This window comes from Salminus brasiliensis, chromosome 4 (genome assembly GCF_030463535.1).
Source record: "Salminus brasiliensis chromosome 4, fSalBra1.hap2, whole genome shotgun sequence".
Classification (NCBI taxonomy): Eukaryota; Metazoa; Chordata; class Actinopteri; order Characiformes; family Bryconidae; genus Salminus; species Salminus brasiliensis.
In genome coordinates, this window is record NC_132881.1 from 27,183,596 (window position 1) to 27,203,027 (window position 19,432).

Consider the following 19,432-nt stretch of genomic DNA (forward strand, 5'->3'; position numbering starts at 1 on the left):
TTTATTCCACAGAGTGGTCACCGCTGTAGTTAAGCAAATGCATGGGGAGCTTTCTCCAGCCGGTCTGTACTGTATGTACTGTACTGTAGAGTAGAGAAGAGTTAACTCCGAGATGAGTGTGAGAGAAGAAAAGGTTAGCTGCTCAGCTGTATACATACACACACACACACACACACACACACACACACATAGGAGGAAAGCATTTAGGCTCAGAGTGACTGGAGTTGGACATTTAGATAATTGCAGTGTTGAGGTAAAAGCCTGATGTGTGGCTGAGCTTTCTGCCGGCTACTTCACATAGCTGGCATTTCAAGCTAGTCAAACTACACTCTTTCACAATGATAGCCACTCTGTGTGTGTGTGTGTGTGTGTGTGTGAATGTGTGTCTTATGGACACCTGTCCCTGAACCTCACTCTTCTTCACGGCTGTCTCCCACACAGCTTCACTAATTGCTGATTTGGCACAGTTATTCTGACAACATTCCAAGGCACAGTTACAGGAGAAGACCATTCACACACACTTCTACACACACACACACACACACAAGCATGAACACATGGACGCACAGACACATACTTAACCATGCACCTATTTTTTACGTCAAAATCGTGCAACTATTTCCTTTCTTTGCTTATAAAGCATTTATAAACATTTCCCAATGCTGTTTATGAATAACTACAGTAAGTATGTGTGTGCTGGGTAAAGCAGGATTCTGGGGTCTGGCCTGTCTTGACTCTTGGAGCCTCCGATGAAACCACGAAACCTCAGATGTCTTATAAAATAGGAATGATCAGTATAAATCCTGCCCGTTCAGACTTTAAGTCCCTGCAGAAGCGCCATTCGTTTTCCACAACTGCATCGCTCACACATATTTATTTTTCTTTATTATACACTCAAGCACACGCAACCCTTTTAAAGGATGGAGCTACAAAAATCTGATTTGAAAAACCTTCTCTTTGTCTTAAATGCATTTAATCGTCCAACACGTTTCCAATTTGCTGCTACAGTTTGGCACAGGAGTTGTGAAGATCATTTAACTGCATGTCTACATTGTCACATACATGCCGCAAACTGTATCAAGTTCCGATACTGTATCACATTGTCAGGCTTCAAGATAGCAGGTAGAACTGGGTGGACATTAAACCAGGATTAGACAAATTGTTTACAAACGGAGGAGATTCAGAACTGTTATTTCTATTCCTAGGATCGGGCATCACCTCAAGATCACAACAGGCGAGACAGAAACCCTGGGGGAACAGCAAAAGACCTACAGAAGACTCTGTAGACCTACAGATAATTGCAAAAAAATGTGTCCAATATTAGGATAACACTAAACAATGGTGTTCATAAAAGAACACAATAAAGCAAGCCACTGCAGTCCAAAAAATGAAAAAATAAAATTGTTTGCCCAAGACCACCTGGATGTTCCACAGTGCTTCTGGGAAAATGTTCTATGAACAGACGAGTCAAAAGTGGATGCAGAACACTATGTTTGGATGAAATGAACATTGCTTACTGTCTGCCTCAGGTGGATACCCTGAGATACCCTGTGATCATTGAAGGAATAGCCCAAACACTTTGCAGAAGAATGTAAGGGCAGCAGTCCATGACTTCAAGCTGAAAAAGGTGTTGGGTAATGCAACAAGACAATGACCCAAATATTTGGATCTCTTAACGCAAAAATATTTCAGTCTAATGTATGTCTAAATGTTTGTAGACAAGTTTTACCCATTGCTGACCAGGATGTACAGATGCACACACACGCACACAGCTTGTCTCTACAGTCCCTGTAAAGAAGTACCAATAGTTCCAATAAAAAAGGACTCTTGAGCAGATAAACTTGATTCTGTTGGCACCATGTCTAATGCCAGGCGTGGGCTAGAGGGTTATACAGCCCCTCAGGGTCTTCTCTGGACAGTAGAGACAGTTACTCCAACAAAAGCAGGATAAATAATGTGTTTAATACTATTGATAAAAAAAAAAAAAGAATGAGCAGGTGTTTCAATATTTTTGTCCATATAGCTAGGTTTGCAGTGTGTAAGCTACATTAGCCTTGTAGCTCCAGTATAAAACTTATCAGATGATAAGATGTGTAGACCTTGCATTAGCAATGAGGGAAACCTGACGTAATTTTGCAGTGTACGTGTGAATCTTGCAGGCCTACGTGGAGCTGACTAACTGAGCTTTGGAGGCTCGGTAAACACAGGCCGCTCTCAGCGAGGTGGGGAGTCCCCCGGCCCGCCCCGGCCAAGGCCCTGTGCCTTCCAGCCTGACGTTATGTTTGACACATCTCTCCTCTCACAGCCTCTCCCTCTCACTTTCTTGTCATTTTTCCTCCCCTCCTCCCCCCTCCTCCCCCAATCCCTCTTTTCCTGCGTGCGTCAGAAGCGCTGGTGTCTGCAGCGGCTTTTTAATAGGCCTGAAAAATGTCGCCACAGACTAACGGTAAACAGCACGTCTGGTCAGAGCCCGGTTCCAGCCAAGCCCACTCTCTCGCTGTCGCTCCCTCTCTCCTGCTCTCTCTGTGTCTTTCCTTTGCACAAATACACACACACACACACACACACACACACACACACACACACACACACATGCAGTGCAAGATGTGCGTATACCCCTGAAGCCCCATGTTTTTACTTTATTAAATTTAGCAAAAAATAAATGCTGCAATCCTGCCCCGTCTGAAACCGCAGTGAAGCTATTAATTATGCTTAGGCCTCCCAGTTTCAGCCTGTTACTGCATACCCTACATCTGTGTGTGTGTGTGTGTGTGTGTGTGTGTGTGTGTGTGTGTCTGTGTCTGTATATGTGTGTGTGTTCGTCAGACCACTGTGCTCTATGAGTTCTCCACTACACAGTTAACCAGCAAAATTACAGAGGGGCCTGGCAAGACATGAGTCCAGCTCATATGGTACATACACACTCACACACACACGATGTGTTCTCTCTGTTTTTAGGTTTGTTTATGCAGTGGGCTGTTTTAGTCTGTTCCTCTGGTCAGAAAAATATTCAAATGTGTTGACTGAGGCTGCAGACCAGCAAAGACTACAGAAAAAAACACAACACACACACACTCACACACACACATAAGGAATTTACAGGCCAGAATAGAAGTACTGCAAAACACATTACCAGTTAGTCACAGTGATGCAAACACACACTGGTGTTCATATAAGTATTTTTCAGCATCTTCAGGACAACAGCTTCACCTGCTGCTTATTACCAGTGTGTGTGGAGTGCTGGAGAGGCACAGGAAGGGTTTTTATACACATCACACACACAGTCTAAAAGCACTGGTCACACACTTGCACATCTCTACATGCCCACCCGCTTTTACGGACAGCATCAGTAAGTTAGTTCTGTTAAGAACAGAGCTGATCGCTAAGCTAGTCCTATAGCTAACTGGCTTCCCCAGAGATCAGAGGTGTGGTTCAGGTTTGTGCTGCTGCTGCTGCTGCTTCTCCGAAGACTACATTCACCTGTAACACTGACAGAATCACTTCTAGTAAAGCCATTTCCCCACAGGGCTGTTTAATGTCTTAGAAGATGTTTGTTGTGCTTGGCAAACACTGAAGAAGCATTATGTGTACCGCTGTAATCCACTTAGTGAGTTAACAGCTGACGTGTGGATGCAGTGTTAGTTCTGAATTCTAACACAATATAATGAGTGTAGCTTGATCTCTGTTTCACTGAGATTTAGAAAATGTCATTTCTTTCTGGTCTCAATTTTATTGTGAAAAATAACTTTGCTTAATAGTCAGTGAAAATATTTGTCATAATTTGTGGAATAGTGATATTAGGCATGTCAGTCAACAATATCAAGAGCTCTGCAGACAACTGGCCTGGTATTACTGTTTATTGTATTAATCTTTTTCTTTGAAAATAACAAACAAAGGGAATGTGCTCTGTATCTGTAGGAGGTTTAGGACCCTTTTATTTCACAGTCAGTTGAGTTTCAACATTAGTCTCGGTTTCTGATTCAGAATCTCTGCTAAGGACTGCCAGTTCTCCGGCAGCACTAGCATAAGCAGGGGCCTACTGTTACCTCCAGATTAGCTGGAGACAGCGCTCCTGTTTGTGCAGGGATCAGTCCGGGGTTTGGGGCTAGCTGGAAGTTTAGGCATTCACACAATGATGGCAGTGATGGAGCTGGGGCAACATTTCCTCGTTACGCTCCGTACACTGATGATTAAACGGAGTGAGAGAGAAAGCAAGAGTGAAAGAAAAGCAGTGCGAGGGACGCAAACTGGGCCCAGTGCAAACACAGCTCGGCAACAGAAACATCCTTTTAATGCTGGCTTTCCTGAGCACGGCAAACACATTTGTGAAAGGGGCTCTTGAACTCAACTGTGAAGCAAGGTCCACGCACACACACACACACACACATATATGTATATACGATGAATGAGTCTCTTTAGCACTCTAGGGAAGTTGCCCTTCTGGTCATGTTTGAGAATTTAGACTTTAGGGAACCTGCACACACACAAGGCATACATACACACCCTTTTGAAAAACTTTCAGAAATGATTTTTGGTCTATTGCTTAACATATAGATAAATAATAAATACTGTGTAAACGCAGAAGGTCCTTTTCTCATGCGCTGCTTGTTTACCTGTCACTGTTATTGTTGTTGTTTATGCTCTTTGATCATTTTCTTTCTTTTTGTTTATGCGCTGTGTGATTTCTTGTCTATTTAACTGTAAATGGGGCCATGGGCTGTGTCTACCAAGGAAAAATGAATGAAAAATTGAAGGCAGGTTTGACGCAGCAAGTCTAAAATGAGAATATGGAAAGTATAACAAGAAGCCACTGCTGAATAATGCATTCATCTGAGCAGAACACAATAGAAAATCACAACCAATCAGAATAACAGAGAATGAGTGTGAGGGGGCAAAGAAATCACCAAAATATTCATTTTGTAGTGTGTTTATTGAAAATGTTTTGATTGACAGCAAAGTTCTGTCAGGCACAGACTGCGAGTGTAGAGAGGTTTTAAAGCCCACCGTCTCTGTGGGGTGGAACTGAAATACAACGGAATGTTCCAGAGAGCAGAGAGGTGCAGGCCGGAGACAAGGTATTCATTTCACACTGTTAGTAAACGTTGTTTGCTTCCCCATTTGTGTGTCAGCGAGTGAGGGGAGTAGATGGAGGCTGAATCACTCGGGTTTCCTTTAATTCTGCAAACTTTATTCCCTCACGACCTACGAGACAAACAGAATACGAAAAAAAAGCCTACATGGAATGCATTGTCTGACTAGGTCGTTTTGGAGAAAGTACTGTAAAGATCGCGTTCACTTCTATTGTAAAGAAGAATCAAGTCACACGCCTATATAACATCTACCTGCCGTACAACATTAATCTGCAAATTAAATCTATGGTATAAATTAATACCTCTAATACCTTTCTTCTAATAAGAGCTGAATGGTGCTACAGGAAAAGGACAAGTCACGAAGTCCAACGGATGTACGGATAAATGGTCATCAGACTGTATTGCTCATCGTTCCAGCCTAAAAAGGCAGGAAAGCGCTGTCGCAAAGCTCATGTAAACATCTTCCAGGCCACTGGAAGTGAACCCTCTTCGAACGAACCCCCCTTAACACTTCTAGGCCCTACCTTCGTCTTGGAATACCATAGAGTCCAGACGTCAACACCTCTGTACGTACGTCTGAACCGACTAAATTATAAATACACTGAAATAAATAAAGCTAATTTGCTTAGTGGGTTGGGGGAGGGTGACTGCACATACAGTGCTGCTGGAGGAGTGTGAAGGACCTTCAGTAGTAGAGCAGGGGATGCAGAGGTGAGCCAGGGGTCAATGGGTTATGAGAAAGTATGCTGTAATTAATATACACACACAACTCTCAAACGTAGAAGCGACTCTCTCCTGGAAGTGATGGAAGAAAAAGAAGGAAAAGAAGAAGAAGATGGAACATTCCACCTGAATGTGATCTAGGATGCGTCGACAAGCATCTGAAAACATCAGAACCGAAGTGCCTTACAAAAAATTTCGTTTTTTTTTTTTTTAAGAAACACCCTGCTTATGTCCCTGTTGCTGTGGCTGTACATTCAAAGACCTCGAGCAAAATATCGAACCCCCGGGGGCCAGGCACTTGATGAATACAAAAATGGGCCGATAACAACAAATCAGAAAGGAGAGAGAAACAGTATTACACTCGTCAGGTATCAAATCTACAGTTTTCTCGTTTTAGCAGCAAGCACGTCACCATACCGCCTCTTCCTTCGTCCCTTTGTAGAATTATTGCTGGTTGTCTGTTCGAGCGCAGTTGTCTAAATACACCCTGAGACCCAACCAAGACATCCCAGAATTCGTTGCTTAGATTTGCACGGCCAGAGAGGCAGCAATGCACCCTCCGATCGACCAAAGGACAGCAACCAAAGGATCTGTGCTCATTTACATACTCGGAACAGGACAAGGAAATTGAAGAATTTTGGCACTTTACAAATGTAGCGATGGAAGCTTACCTCGCAGTTATTTGACGTTACATTTCTGCTTAGCATAGATGAAATCAGGAGCAAAAAAAAAAAAATCCATAAAACACACTTTTATAAAACGGTTTGACCATATAGTTACTACTATCTTAGTTTACGCCATTTGGGTTTTAAACACAAAGCACTCCTTCATATCACAGAGCAACACGCAGGACCACAGTGATAATCCTCGGAGAAGACTCTGCCACTTTAATACTTTACTCTGCTCTAAAGCTTTTCTTAAAAGTTAAGTGTCAATACTTTGATATATTCCCTATTAGAGCTTGTGGAACACAATAAATGCTAAGTTATAAGTGTGTGTGTGTGTGTTGTTTAAGTGCTGCACTCTGCATTGTGTGCTTAACTCACTAGCTCTGAGATTTCTTCTCATCAGGGGACAATTTCCTCTCCAGGGAAGATCATGTGTGGTCCTCATGTCGCCCAATTCAACACCGTGATCACAGTCAAAACAATGAAAAACTTTTGGCATCCTTTGTTCACGTCTCAGAATCGGACTTCCGGTTCATTGCGTTTACACTGGTACTTATATTGCCGATAGTGTTTGTATACATTCTCCTCACTGTAAACAAAAAGATGGAAGAAAAACAAAGAAAGAAAACAAACAAACAAACAAAAACCACTGGCTGAGAAAAGGTTGCACCTCTGTGGTAAATAACTTACAAAATTTAAATCTGAACAAACAAACAAACAAACAAACAAACCAACAAAAAACCCTTTGTTTACAGTACCAAAACCCTAGACTATAATTTTAGACCTTAAAATCCTTATGTTAAGTCTATAAATAGCTTTACAAATATACATGTTAATTCAAATAAAACTTTTGTTTCGCTTTTTTAAGATTAAATGTTTACATAACCTCAACAGTGTATGCTCATTTGTGATGCATTGTTTTTTGTTTTTTTTGTTTTTCAACGCGTTTTTTAAAAATCTGTTCTTCTCTCCTTACGTACACTGCTGCTGACTGCAATATGATACATATTTATATCTATATATTTACAATAGAAAATTTTGATACATACAAAGCACACAATCCGCTCAAATCTAATCTCACATCTGAAACCCTTTTCTTCACCATGGCAAAACAGTTCTTTGTGAAAAAGGTTATAGGGTAAAAAAAATTAAACTGGCCATGTGTTTGAAAAGCAATGGTTTGTCGTCTGACTCTTGCTGAAATCAGACTCTATGGTAAATAAGAACGCCCCCCCCCTTCCTTCCCACATTGTCCTGTATGGAATGGTACTCTGGCTCTGTGACACTTTTCATTTTCTTTTTTTTTTTTATTTTGTCCCATCCAGCTGTTTCTGCACTTGTTCGGTAGGCACGGAATGGTTTCACCCTTCAAAATGCCGAGAGGAGAGGAAAAATAAACTGGCCAAGTAGAAAAATAGGAATTCTCTTTTGAAAAAGGATTTACACACAAAAAAAAGAAGAAGAAGCAGAATGTCGGTTTGGAAGCAGAAGAGGAGCAGGAGGAAGAGGGAGAGCCTTTGTGGCCATTCAGTTTGTACTCTACTGTACGCACAGCTTTTCCCACCTTCCAACCTCACTGTGTGGGGATAGAGGGCTGGAGCGCTCTGTGCAGTTTGAAGATGTTGAGGCTGGTCCACACAGCTATGAAGAGAGCAATAGAGGGGTGGCGGGGGATAGGTCCCTAAGGTAGGGTCTCTGTGACCCCTGAGCCCCCTTACTATGCTGGATGTTTAGGGATCCGGGTGCGTGTACAAGGCCGTTGCTGTGGTGCTGTTTGGGCCGCCTATGTCCGTATGACGCCGTTGCTGTGGTGGTGTTTAGGTAGGCATGGTTCATCAGGCAGGGGGTCATGAGCAAACACAGAGTCATCACCGGAAGAGCAGGTGCTGTTGGAGTCTGGACAGGTGGGGGAGTACTGCTCAAACGGCACAGAGAGATCCAGATACTCCTGTGGAGTTCACAAAAAACACATATGGGTTCATCATAATTCATAACAGCTGCATATACACTATTCACTGTATAGCAACACTGCTTTGTTATGCTGGCCAATGAGTTTGGAAGTAATGCTAACTTTGCAAAAATAAAGGTGTATTTTCTTTCTTCGAGATAAGTGGTAATTATATAACGTTCAGAAACGATTTAACTAAATGTCTGCAGCAATCGTGTGAACCTAACTGAGTCTTAATTAGTTTAGCTCCTGGTGTTTCCCCTGCAGAGTTTTTATTGCAACCCTAATCATATTCAACTGATTCGCCCATTCAGATGCTCCTAAAGGCTTGATGAACTGAATCAGGGTGTTAAATTAGGATTTCATATAGAATTTAAATCCAACTCAATTATCAACAAAGAGAGTGAAGGCTTATTTCATAGAAAACATTACAGGCTATCACTGCAAACTAGTGGAATACACTGGCAACAGTTCTTTTCTTAATCCCCTCATATACAGAGGCCATGGCTGTCCACATGTAATCTCTCGGAAACACCGCAGACCACTACATCAGCTGAATGTGGGCCAAAGGGCATTATGAGTTACTATGCAATGGATGTTACTGGAATGGTAGCCTCTGAGACACCAAAAATGAAATGTATTGAACTCTCATCTCTCTGGAGAAACGAAAGCAGGGTTTCCTGCTGTCCATCGAACAGCAGAACCGATAACAACAGCTTAGCGCAGTCATGGACCAAGAATTCAATTTATAGCCCAGTCAGGTTTTCAATGTTTTTCTTATCCCCTGCACTTCTCAAAACTTCACACCTGTTTCTTCTTTATGTTCTCTCAAATATAAACGCAGGTTTGTTTATGCTACTAAAGAACATTGACGCAGGTTGATGATGCTAAGGATGTTATCATCTTAAGTAAGGATGCTAAGGGTTCTTAGGATGTTGTTATCGCTATTTAGAAAACACCCCTGTTTAGCGAAGGGCTAATGAGGGATTAGTTATCCATTTCAGTCACAACCTGAATTCTGGCTGGCTCTCCAGTAAGCGCTTGTATGCCAGTTTGATGAGAAACAAGTCTTTTTCATTAATGAGAGAGTGAGAGGGAGAGAGAGAGAGATAGTGCTCTTACATCAGTTGATGTCATGGACAGCACTCTGTCGTGATCCTCCACTAGCTGTCTGAATGTGGGTCTTTGAGAAGGAACAGCATGCCAGCACTCCCTCATGATCATATACCTGCCCGAACGACACAATCACATGCTGTCATTCTGCTGAAAACATCACTCTCACATTATATTCACATTACAATGATCACACTTCTTATCAATATAGGAGAGAATGGGGCACAACCTAACCTTATACTTGAAGTATTGGAGCAAAATGAATGTGTATGTAAGTAACATAGACATCTCTATAAAACTACTAAGCCTACTTAGTAGGCTACTAGCTCTCGCTGTGAGTTATTTAAATGCTTGTTACATGTAAATGGGGCTATGATTTGGGAATAAATGATTTGGGAAATTGTGATTTGGGAATAAATGCTTTTCTTAATTTCATCCCAATTTTATCCTCAGGGTTAGTCATTTTAGATTCCTAGCCAGCAGCCATCAGCTCTGGGTGGGTGAAGGCGAGCATTTGTTGTTCTAAATGTCACATGAATCCAGTGAAGTCCATATTTTTAACTGCTGCTAATGCATGAGTGAACAGCTAAACCGGCTTGGAGGAGAACACTAAGTGCCAGTTCTGTTACATCAGCTAACAGCTCCCTGCCCTGCAGTGATCACGGCCACGGACGGCTGTGGCATTACCGGCGATCTTCCAACGCTTGGATGTCTCTGAACCTGTTTAACTACATAAAACATTTGCAAAGGTTTACAATTAACCTCACGTTAGGCTGTGCCTCGCTCTCCTTTAGTCCAACATGATCAAATAGAATGGACCACGGTAGCGCAGATCTCAGAGCATTTCTGCTGGACTGTTAGAATGAACATGAAATGTGTTTTGGACAGAAAAGTGAGTCGGATGAGTAGCGTACAGTTCGTGAGTGCAGTTGGCGGGTTTGTCCATTCGATGACCCTCCTTCAGCAGCTTGAAGAGCTCCTCCACAGGGATGCCGGGATACGGTGAGCCGCCCAGTGTGAAGATCTCCCATAGCAACACCCCGTAAGACCAGCTGCAAGAGCAGAAGAGGCCATAGGTGAACACACAGCATATAGCACCAAACACTGAGAGAACTCATCAGAAAGAGATGTGGGTGGGTAAATGGAGAGTAGAGTCATGAAGCCCTATGGACAGCGTGGTTAGTTCAGATGGTGATGAATCGCTCTGTGGTGTGAATTATATTTCCATTTATGTTTCCATTTGCATTTTTTTATTTGGCTTTTATGCAAACTGAGTTCAGTCGGCAGTTACCAAAAGAGTCAACAGTAAGAAAAACTGTATGACTGTGAGTAAAATGAAGAGATTTATTTAAAATGACCTAGATTTCTACAGATTACTGATAAAATGTGCTCTGACCTGCATGTTATCCAAATACCAATAACATCTCGAATTGCACACACTGAGAAACGGCCCCAGTGCAGGCTAGAAAAAGTAAGTGAATCATTGAATTTAATAACTAGTGGAATTCTGGACCATTCCACCCTGTAATTGTGTTTCAGTTCCTCACAATAAAAGGTCCTGTGTGTTTAGCCCTCTTCAGGTCATGCAACAGCATCTCAATAGTGTCATGGTCAGGACTTGGCCATTCCGAAATTTTTAGTTGATTGTACTTGTGTGCTTTGGGTCATTGTCTTGTTGCACCACCCAAGGTCTCTTCAGCTTGATGTCAGGGACTGCTGCCCCTAGGTTCTCCTGTAAAGCGTTTTAATACGCCATTGAATTCTCCTCAGTGATCACGAGGCATCAATAAAAGTTCCACTTTTGTCTCATCTGTCTTCTCATCTGTCAAAATCTACAGACTGATGTATACCCAGGTCCTTAGCAATGCTTTTGTAGCCTTTTCCCTTTAAATCACGTCTTCTGAGCTCTTCTGGCAGTTATTTGCATAGAGACATGGTTCACTCTAACCAGTCTTACTTAAGAAGTGCAGATTTGTCAGTAACTGTGCTTTGTGTGCCTTTATTTTATGGGCAAAGCACCTGCGAAACCCACACTTCCAATTTCATCTCCTTAATTGAAACACCATTTGCTAGTTAGCTTTTGGAGAAGTCATTTGGACAAGAGCCCAACAATCAATAAAATACTCAATAAAAGACTGTTTGCCTGTTATTAGTTTAGTGAGACTGTGTTTGTCTATAATTGTGACTTAGATAACAATCAGACCGCATTTTAAAGCTTTAAAGCCCCACACTTCCCATAAGATCTCCTTATCCTCTTATCTCCTTTCTCTCTCTCTCTCTGTCGCTCTCAGTGTCTCTCAGTCTCTCTCGCTCTCTGGGATGTTAGGTTGTTGGCGGATGTGGGAGAGCAGTATTGTCGGTTCTCAGTGAGGCCTATAATGTGTGTATGTGATATGAGAGGCAAGTCTATTAAAGCAGTATGTGTGTATGTGTCTTTGTGTGTGTATGTGTTATCACAAGCTGTTCTGTTAACCCAGGGCTCTTTTGTTTGGCCTCATTCCTTCCACACCACCACTGAGCAGCGCTAATCAAATTAGCCACGCTAAAAGACAACAGGAGCTAAGAGCCAGTTAACACTAGCCAGCTAAACTCACTCTCTTTCTCGCTCTCTCTCGGTCTCTCACACACACTCCCCCTTCTCATTTACACACCCACACCATAAGAAGCTCAATGAATGCTGAATAATTGGCCCATCATCACATCAGTATCCATTCATTAGCTTTATGTCAGACTCAAATCTTATTCTTTCTTGTCAGCAGGCAATGAGACAAGAATTGTATAGACCTACACACACACACACACACACACACACACACACACACACACTAGAACCAAAAACAAAACAGATCATCGGGCCTATTCCCAGCCCTGCATTGCCTAGGGGAGAGCGCTGATAATGCCAATTCACTACTGCAATCTGACTGAGCTTAGGCAAGAATGATTACATTCCATTTGAAACACATGGGAAAATACAGCAACGTGTGTGTGTGTGTGTGTGTGTGTGTGTGTGTGAGTATGAAGACCAGGAAGACTACTGTATTACTCTGTGACACACTGACATGCTAATCAAGACCTGCTGTGCAAGCGGACAATGAACAGGAACCTGTTCTCATCTTTGGCTTACACACATAGCCCACTCCACCCCGTCACTATTAAAGCAGGGTGGAATGCGAGTGTCCTGGTGTAGGTATTAGACAGCATGTTGGACAGTAAAACACACACACAATTTTTCCCAGCCCCACAAACCTACGCTCTGCTGCGTTTGATGCTAACGCACACAGTCACAGTGTTCAAGCAGCGGCATTCCTCTGCCGGTTTATGAGCGGGCCGGATGGAGTGGAGAGAAAAGATTGAAGTGAAGGGATAAAGAAGGGAAATGCGTGGCAGTGTAAACTCACACATCGCTCTGGTGCGTGTAGACCCGGTCAAACAGCGCCTCTGGTGCCATCCATTTAACGGGCAAACGACCCTGAAAGCACAAACGGTCCAGTCAGAACAAGAGAAAAGCTGAACCAGCAGGACACAAAGACGGCCAGCTAACGTCAGCAGCGCGCTGGCCTAATCCTCTACTGTCCCATCTAATACACAGATACTTTAGCAGAGCACATCTGATCAATCCCACCCGAAACAAAATAAGCCCACCGAGATCCAGAGCTGTTCCCATAAGCAGCTGCTTCAGTGCAGATCTTCAGTGTACGGAAAGTCAATACTCACTGCTCTAACTGCACTGCAGGCTTCTTACCCAGCCATTAATCTTAAGAATTCAATTACCATGACACTAAAAGAACCACTTTTGGTTCCTTAAATAACCATTTTTGTAAGAGATGAGTAAATGTGAACCTAGGCTGAACCTGGTGAAGAAGATAAAGGTTCTACATGCCCACAGATCTCATTTACCAAAATGGTTCTTTATAACACCAAAAGTGACGTTCTTCAATGGCATCACTCAAAGAACCCTTCATTTTTAAGAGAAATGAATTAATGCAACATTGCCTCAACATGATGACAAGACTTATGAAGTGACCAAATTGTGGAGAAATTGGACGTTTCAAGGCACTGAATCATTCCAAGAACTGTAATCAAATCAAATGACTGAAGTTCAAAGGAACCCCTTTTTGTTTAACTCCGAAACTCCTTAATCTTTCCTTGGAACATTTTCAGTGGGATTTTTAAAGCACTACATTTTTATGGCATGTTTCATTGTAATACTCCTAATTCCTGATGGCCTTACTTTATGATGGCCTGACTTTAACCTCACCCAATTAATAACATATTAATGTAAGCACATCATATCCTAATAACAACAACAGCAACCTTATTGATTTAACACAGCCGTAAAAGCTAAAACACTTAGGTACCACACACAAAGGACTACACAATGCTTCTGTGCCAGTGCCATAATGAGACTGATGACTAAGTCTAACTTACATTGGTGGTCTTCTTGTAGTAGTCTATGTTGTGCACATCTCTGGCCAGACCAAAGTCTGCAATCTTCATGACATTATCTTCCGTCACCAGCACGTTCCTGGCTGCCAGGTCCCTATGGATACACTTTATATACACACACACAAACACACACACACACACACACAGAAGCAGGAGAGGTCACAAAAAGGCCCACAGACCAATAAAATACGCATAGGACTGAGCTGTTAAACTAGCAGTATGTGTTACCTTCTGAGAAGCTAGGTACTCCATGCCTCTGGCCACTTGATAAGCACAGGACACCAGGTCTTTGAAGGTCAGTGTCTCATTTGGGATTTTACAGGTGTCGAATGAGTAGTCCATACCAGGAGGCCTCCGAGCACGCAGATACTCCCTCAGATTGCCTTTAGAGGCATACTCAACCAGCACATAGAGAGGACCTAGGCAGCACATATATTTAGGTGTTATATGTTTTTATACAATTTAAGGTCCTTAAGGTCCTTTAAGGACTTTCTAAGTTACGTATTACATGTATACTCCTATGTACTGACAAGGCATACAAAAGTTTGTGGGTTCACTAACCATCTTGAGTGCATGCTCCGAGGAGGTTAATGATGTTCTTGTGTTTGCCGATCATCTTCATCATCTCCATCTCGGACACCAGATCAGAAAGGTCCTTATCTGTGCCATCATCTAAAAAAAACAAAAAAGAAAAAAGTTCTTATACATCTTAATAAACCCACTTACCAATCAATCAAGCTGACCAGCAAGTTAGCAGTGACGTTCTTCTCAGGTATTTATTTATAATGTTCATTCATACAGGTCTGTGTTTTCCACCAACCCAGGTCATTACTGTGTAGGCGAGAACCACTGATACAGAAGTACAGGGTAAGTTCGACAGGTCTCAGTGTCACACACACACACCTTTGAGCATCTTGACGGCGACTGTGAGAGGCTTGTTGGGTTTCTCTTTATCGATTCCGATGGCTTCAGCCATCACCACCTGCCCGAAGCAGCCTTCCCCAAGAGCCTTCCCCAGCGTTAGCCTACAGCAACACACACATACACATACAGTTCATATATAAGCTGGACATGGCTGAATGTCAACTATTCTGCAATGTGGTACTGTTTTTTCACATGCTTGTAAATTTAGATTTTAGTCACACTGCTCAGACTGCTCTAGCGGAGTTGCGTGATATGTCATATGCTGAATGTTACACATAGGGATGCACAGTGATGATAGAAGAATATCTTGTAAATACTATATATATATATATATAATTAAAAAAAAGTTTTTAGTAGCATCAGTATAAGTAGATGTACATATACATTTCTGATATAACAGATATATTGGAGCATTCTCAAAACATGTTATCACTGCTCCACAATGCTGGGATGCTTAATACACATCTAGCTTTTTTTTTTTTTAACGTTTGTGTTTATCTGTTTCAGAGAGTACTATATTGGCAATACCTCAGAACAGGGACTATGCAAGTGTCTGCATCTGTGTCAGCAATGGGTGCAACTTAAAGAATGCATTCATTAGAATAGGAATCCACACACATTTGGATATACAGTGTAACTGAGTAAGTGAATTGTTATTATTTCCCAAGACACAAATGAATTTAACAGAAATCATTGTTTTCCATGGTATCCCATATCGGGGCAGACCTAATGTCTAGACAAACTCACTTTGTGCGAGGAAACTCCCACTTAGGGTCAGAGGGCAGCTCCAGCTCGGAGACGTTGGGCAGCATGGGCCCGTCACTGGAAGACAGACGGGCGATCCTGACCAGTGGAGTGTTGGAGTTCATGGAGGAGTTGGACTCCAAGGACACCTGCTTAAGGGAAGAAACAGAAGAGCATGTTGTCATCTCTGTCCAAGAGAAGAGCAAGAGGAAGCGTATGGAACGGACAGGGGGAAAGAAAGAAAGCTGAATGGACATAAAGGAGTGTGTGTGTGTGTGTGTGAGACAGTAAAGAGATAAAGATGGTGTGATATAAAGGAAGCGTAGCGTAGCCCCTGGCGTGTGCTGGACGGGATTCGTTGGTTTGCAAGCTTTGAGAGACAGAAACATGACGGCTGTCCGTTCTCTTCAGCCACGGATCCGCTGAGAGAGAAGAGCCCGCACCTGCCAGCTAAGCCAAGATGGACCAGAGAGAGACATGACAAGAAGCGATTCCTAGCTACACACACACACACACATACATGCACACTTCTATGTATTACTGCTGTCATCTCATATCCTAAGGAAATGCCTCAGGGGTATTCGGCTCACCTGCTGCTTCTTGTCTCCTCCTCTATCCCTCTCTCTCTTTTTGGACTGACTCTAGAGCTACTTTTCTCACAGTCTGAGTGCTATATATCTCTGTATTAGGTTGATGGATGGTCTTGCTAGAAGACAGGTAGTCTTTCCTTTTTCCATTTCCCTGTAACTTCAGGTTATTTCCTATTACAAACAAACTAACCACTCTCTCTCTCCCTGTCTATCTCTTCTCTTTCTTTTTCAGTCTTCTGTAGTGGTGTGTACATCAAAAGCTCAGGCACTGACGACTCAATATAATTCTGTCAGAGCCGCCTTTATAGTCGACTCAACAGAGGAATCTCAAACACACACACACACACACACTTACACCTGGGTATAAAATGTCAGTAGAAGACATCACTGCCGGAGACAGTGGGATGACATTTGGGCAAACAAGAAGACGACTCGAGACAGGTTAAATAATCACTGATTGAAACTGAAGCAGGCTGAGATAACTGCCTATACAGCTATTACTGAGGGGGGGGGGGTGTCAATGAGAGAAGGCAGAGGAGAATCTGTGTGTGTGTTGTGTGTTCAGCTGCAGCTGCTGCCGTTTAAAATCTTTAAAACAACTGAGAGAGACTGGGTTGCAGTGAAAGTGAAATATGATCCAAACTCTGGCAGTCATGGGAGAATATGAATAACCTGCTGCTACACTACAACTATGACAAACTCCCATTCTCTCCATCTCCCACATACACACACACACACACACACACACACACACACACACTGAACTAAACCAACAAGAAAAAAGGAAGAGAGTGTGAGAAGGGGGTAGACTGATCAAATCTTGTATCTACTTTCTGTTACCTGTCTCTTAAGGGGGAATTTGGAGAGCTTTTGCACTGGAGGAGTGGGCAGTGTCTTCTGGGTGCTCATACGCATGCGGCAGAGAATGATGATGATGACAGTGAGGATGAAGAGCACGCAGCCGGTGCCGTAGATCAGGAAATCAGCATAGTCGTCCTCTTTATCCAACTCCACAGCTGACACAGGGCACAAGGACGAAGGTTAGAGGAGTGTATTGGAAAGTGATTTTATTAGATCAGCTGGATTAGATCTAGCTACAACCAGCTGAGAACGTTAAGCCCTATTGATCTGTCAATAGGGCTTCAATAACTGATCAGCTGAAATTTTTGTGTTGTTGCTACTATTTGCAGTCTATGCCCCTCCCTTTCGATTTGTTTACTGTTTACTTTAAGATGTTGATGGGATTTGAACTTACTATCTCCTGTCTTTTGACAAGTGGTGCCATAAATTATACCTTAATCTTGTTCATAGTCTTTGCGACCCTCCACCACCCCCGTCTCCTCCCTTTTAACCATGTTATCTATCATTCTTGGCTCCACTTATCATGAGGGTGGCTTCTGCGTGTGGTAGGAAACCACCCAAACACCAGCCCAAAGACCTCTGAGTCACCCCCTCCCTCTCTTATAATAATCTCCCCCAAAATCATCATAGGCTGAAGGCATGGTCCGAACTAGCAAAGTAGGCAGTTAGACAGTTGGGCCACTCTAGAGCTATATATCTGTGTCCAAGAAATATTGGAACAGTTACTTTACTCAGAACTGTGTTTTTATGTAGTAATATCACAGCTCTGGAGTAGCACAACAGTCTAACTGCTCTTCTCATCCTGTGAGAAGAGACCATAAGTTCAAATCCCAGCAAGGGCTCAGTGCTCTATATTGTTTAAAGCCTCCCAGCCTGGGAACATCATGTGAGAAGGGAGGTTCGAACCTGCAAGTGGGAATAGTAAACAGATGGGGGGGGGGGCAATAAACATCTTACTATTGAACCAATTTGAGCCGCAGTAGTCAGCTTTTAGTTTGATACGTCAAATCAAGCCAACCACCATGGTGTTTACTTACATTAACTTACACTAACATTAACATTTGAATATTAATATGTTATTAAATGTTTTTGTATTCATAACAATATATTTTTTAAACTCCCTATAGTTTCTATACATGCGGTTACAATAAAACTGATTAAACAGCCCTAAATCAAACCCTAATCAATCAGCGGTAATCAGCATTAATGTGAGGTCTATCAGTATTGAGTGTGTTTCAGAGAGCTGGGCCATTAAGCCAAAAGCCCACAATCAATTTACAGCCTCATTACAAACTAATTAAGCAGCTATCATGCATCCCTGCAGGTACACACATCCCATAATTCTCTTGTCCCAAGGGAAACCGTAACTCATGTGGCATGTGCATCCCAAGCTCCCGAGAACAGATGAGAAAAAAAGCCATTTTAATTAAAAAAGAGAAGGCCACATGTGTATGTGTGTGTGTTGAAGAGAGTGTGTGTGTGAGTGCGCTGTTGTTTACTGCAGCTTCCCGCAGGGGTGTTAAGAGTAGAGTAATGGAAGTGAGGTTGAATAGCATACTAACCACACACTGAGCTAAGAGCTGCTGACACATTATGAAGCCTCGAACAGAATCAGGGAATAAAACCCCACCATTTAGAAACACACGCCTTCTGTATAATCCTCAGTTTAAACGACACTATATAGACAAAAGTATTGGGACATCTGCTCATGCATTGTTTCTTCTGAAATCAAGGGTATTAAAAAACAGTTTATCTAGCTGTTGTTGGAGTCTTTAATGGAGTCATTAAGTCTGCTGTCCAGGGAAGGTTTTCAATTGGATTATGGAACACTGCTGTGAGGATTTTAGTGAGGTGTTGGATGATTACCATTCCACTTCATCCCCAACTCCCCAACTCATCCCAAAAATACTGGATGGAGCACCATCATTCCAGAGGACACAGTTCCACTGCTCCACAGCTCAATGCTGGGATTAGGCATGGTGCCAATAAGTTCATGATCTGCTCCAGAGATTGCTTTTCAATTGGCAGTACTTCTCCACGGGGACTTGACAAAAGCTGTGCATGTGTGCATTTGCTCATCTGTGTCAGCAATAAGTTCGGCCCTAAAAGTTGCTGAATGCATTAATTAGAAGGGGTGTCCACAAACATTTGGACATATAGTGTAGCTCCACATTTACTGAAATTTATACATTATAGTAATGTTAATAATCAAAGTAATGTCATGAGAAATGAGAAGAGGACAACTCGAATATAGAATATAGAAGATTTGATATTCTAATATACTTTTTTCAGTTAATTTAGATACACACTGAAGGACAAGAAAGG

General features: G+C 42.4%; 1 protein-coding gene across 6 annotated transcripts in view; it reads right to left on the reverse strand.

The window, feature by feature from the left end:
• Positions 1-4,911: 4,911 nt before the first annotated feature.
• fgfr3 (fibroblast growth factor receptor 3) overlaps positions 4,912-19,432 on the reverse strand; it is a 51,171-nt gene continuing 36,650 nt past the window's right edge. For 5 of the 6 annotated variants that reach the window (XM_072677811.1, XM_072677810.1, XM_072677809.1 and 2 more), the window contains exons 9-18: positions 17,087-17,262; positions 15,660-15,808; positions 14,892-15,013; positions 14,550-14,660; positions 14,217-14,407; positions 13,971-14,093; positions 12,941-13,011; positions 10,457-10,594; positions 9,552-9,657; positions 4,912-8,429 (exon numbers count right to left, since the gene is read on the reverse strand). In XM_072677811.1, the coding sequence (XP_072533912.1) occupies positions 8,265-8,429; positions 9,552-9,657; positions 10,457-10,594; positions 12,941-13,011; positions 13,971-14,093; positions 14,217-14,407; positions 14,550-14,660; positions 14,892-15,013; positions 15,660-15,808; positions 17,087-17,262 (1,352 nt within the window). In that variant the 3' untranslated portion in view covers positions 4,912-8,264. The remainder of the gene's footprint in view (positions 8,430-9,551; positions 9,658-10,456; positions 10,595-12,940; positions 13,012-13,970; positions 14,094-14,216; positions 14,408-14,549; positions 14,661-14,891; positions 15,014-15,659; positions 15,809-17,086; positions 17,263-19,432) is intronic. The other variant, XM_072677808.1, reaches the window with a different exon arrangement.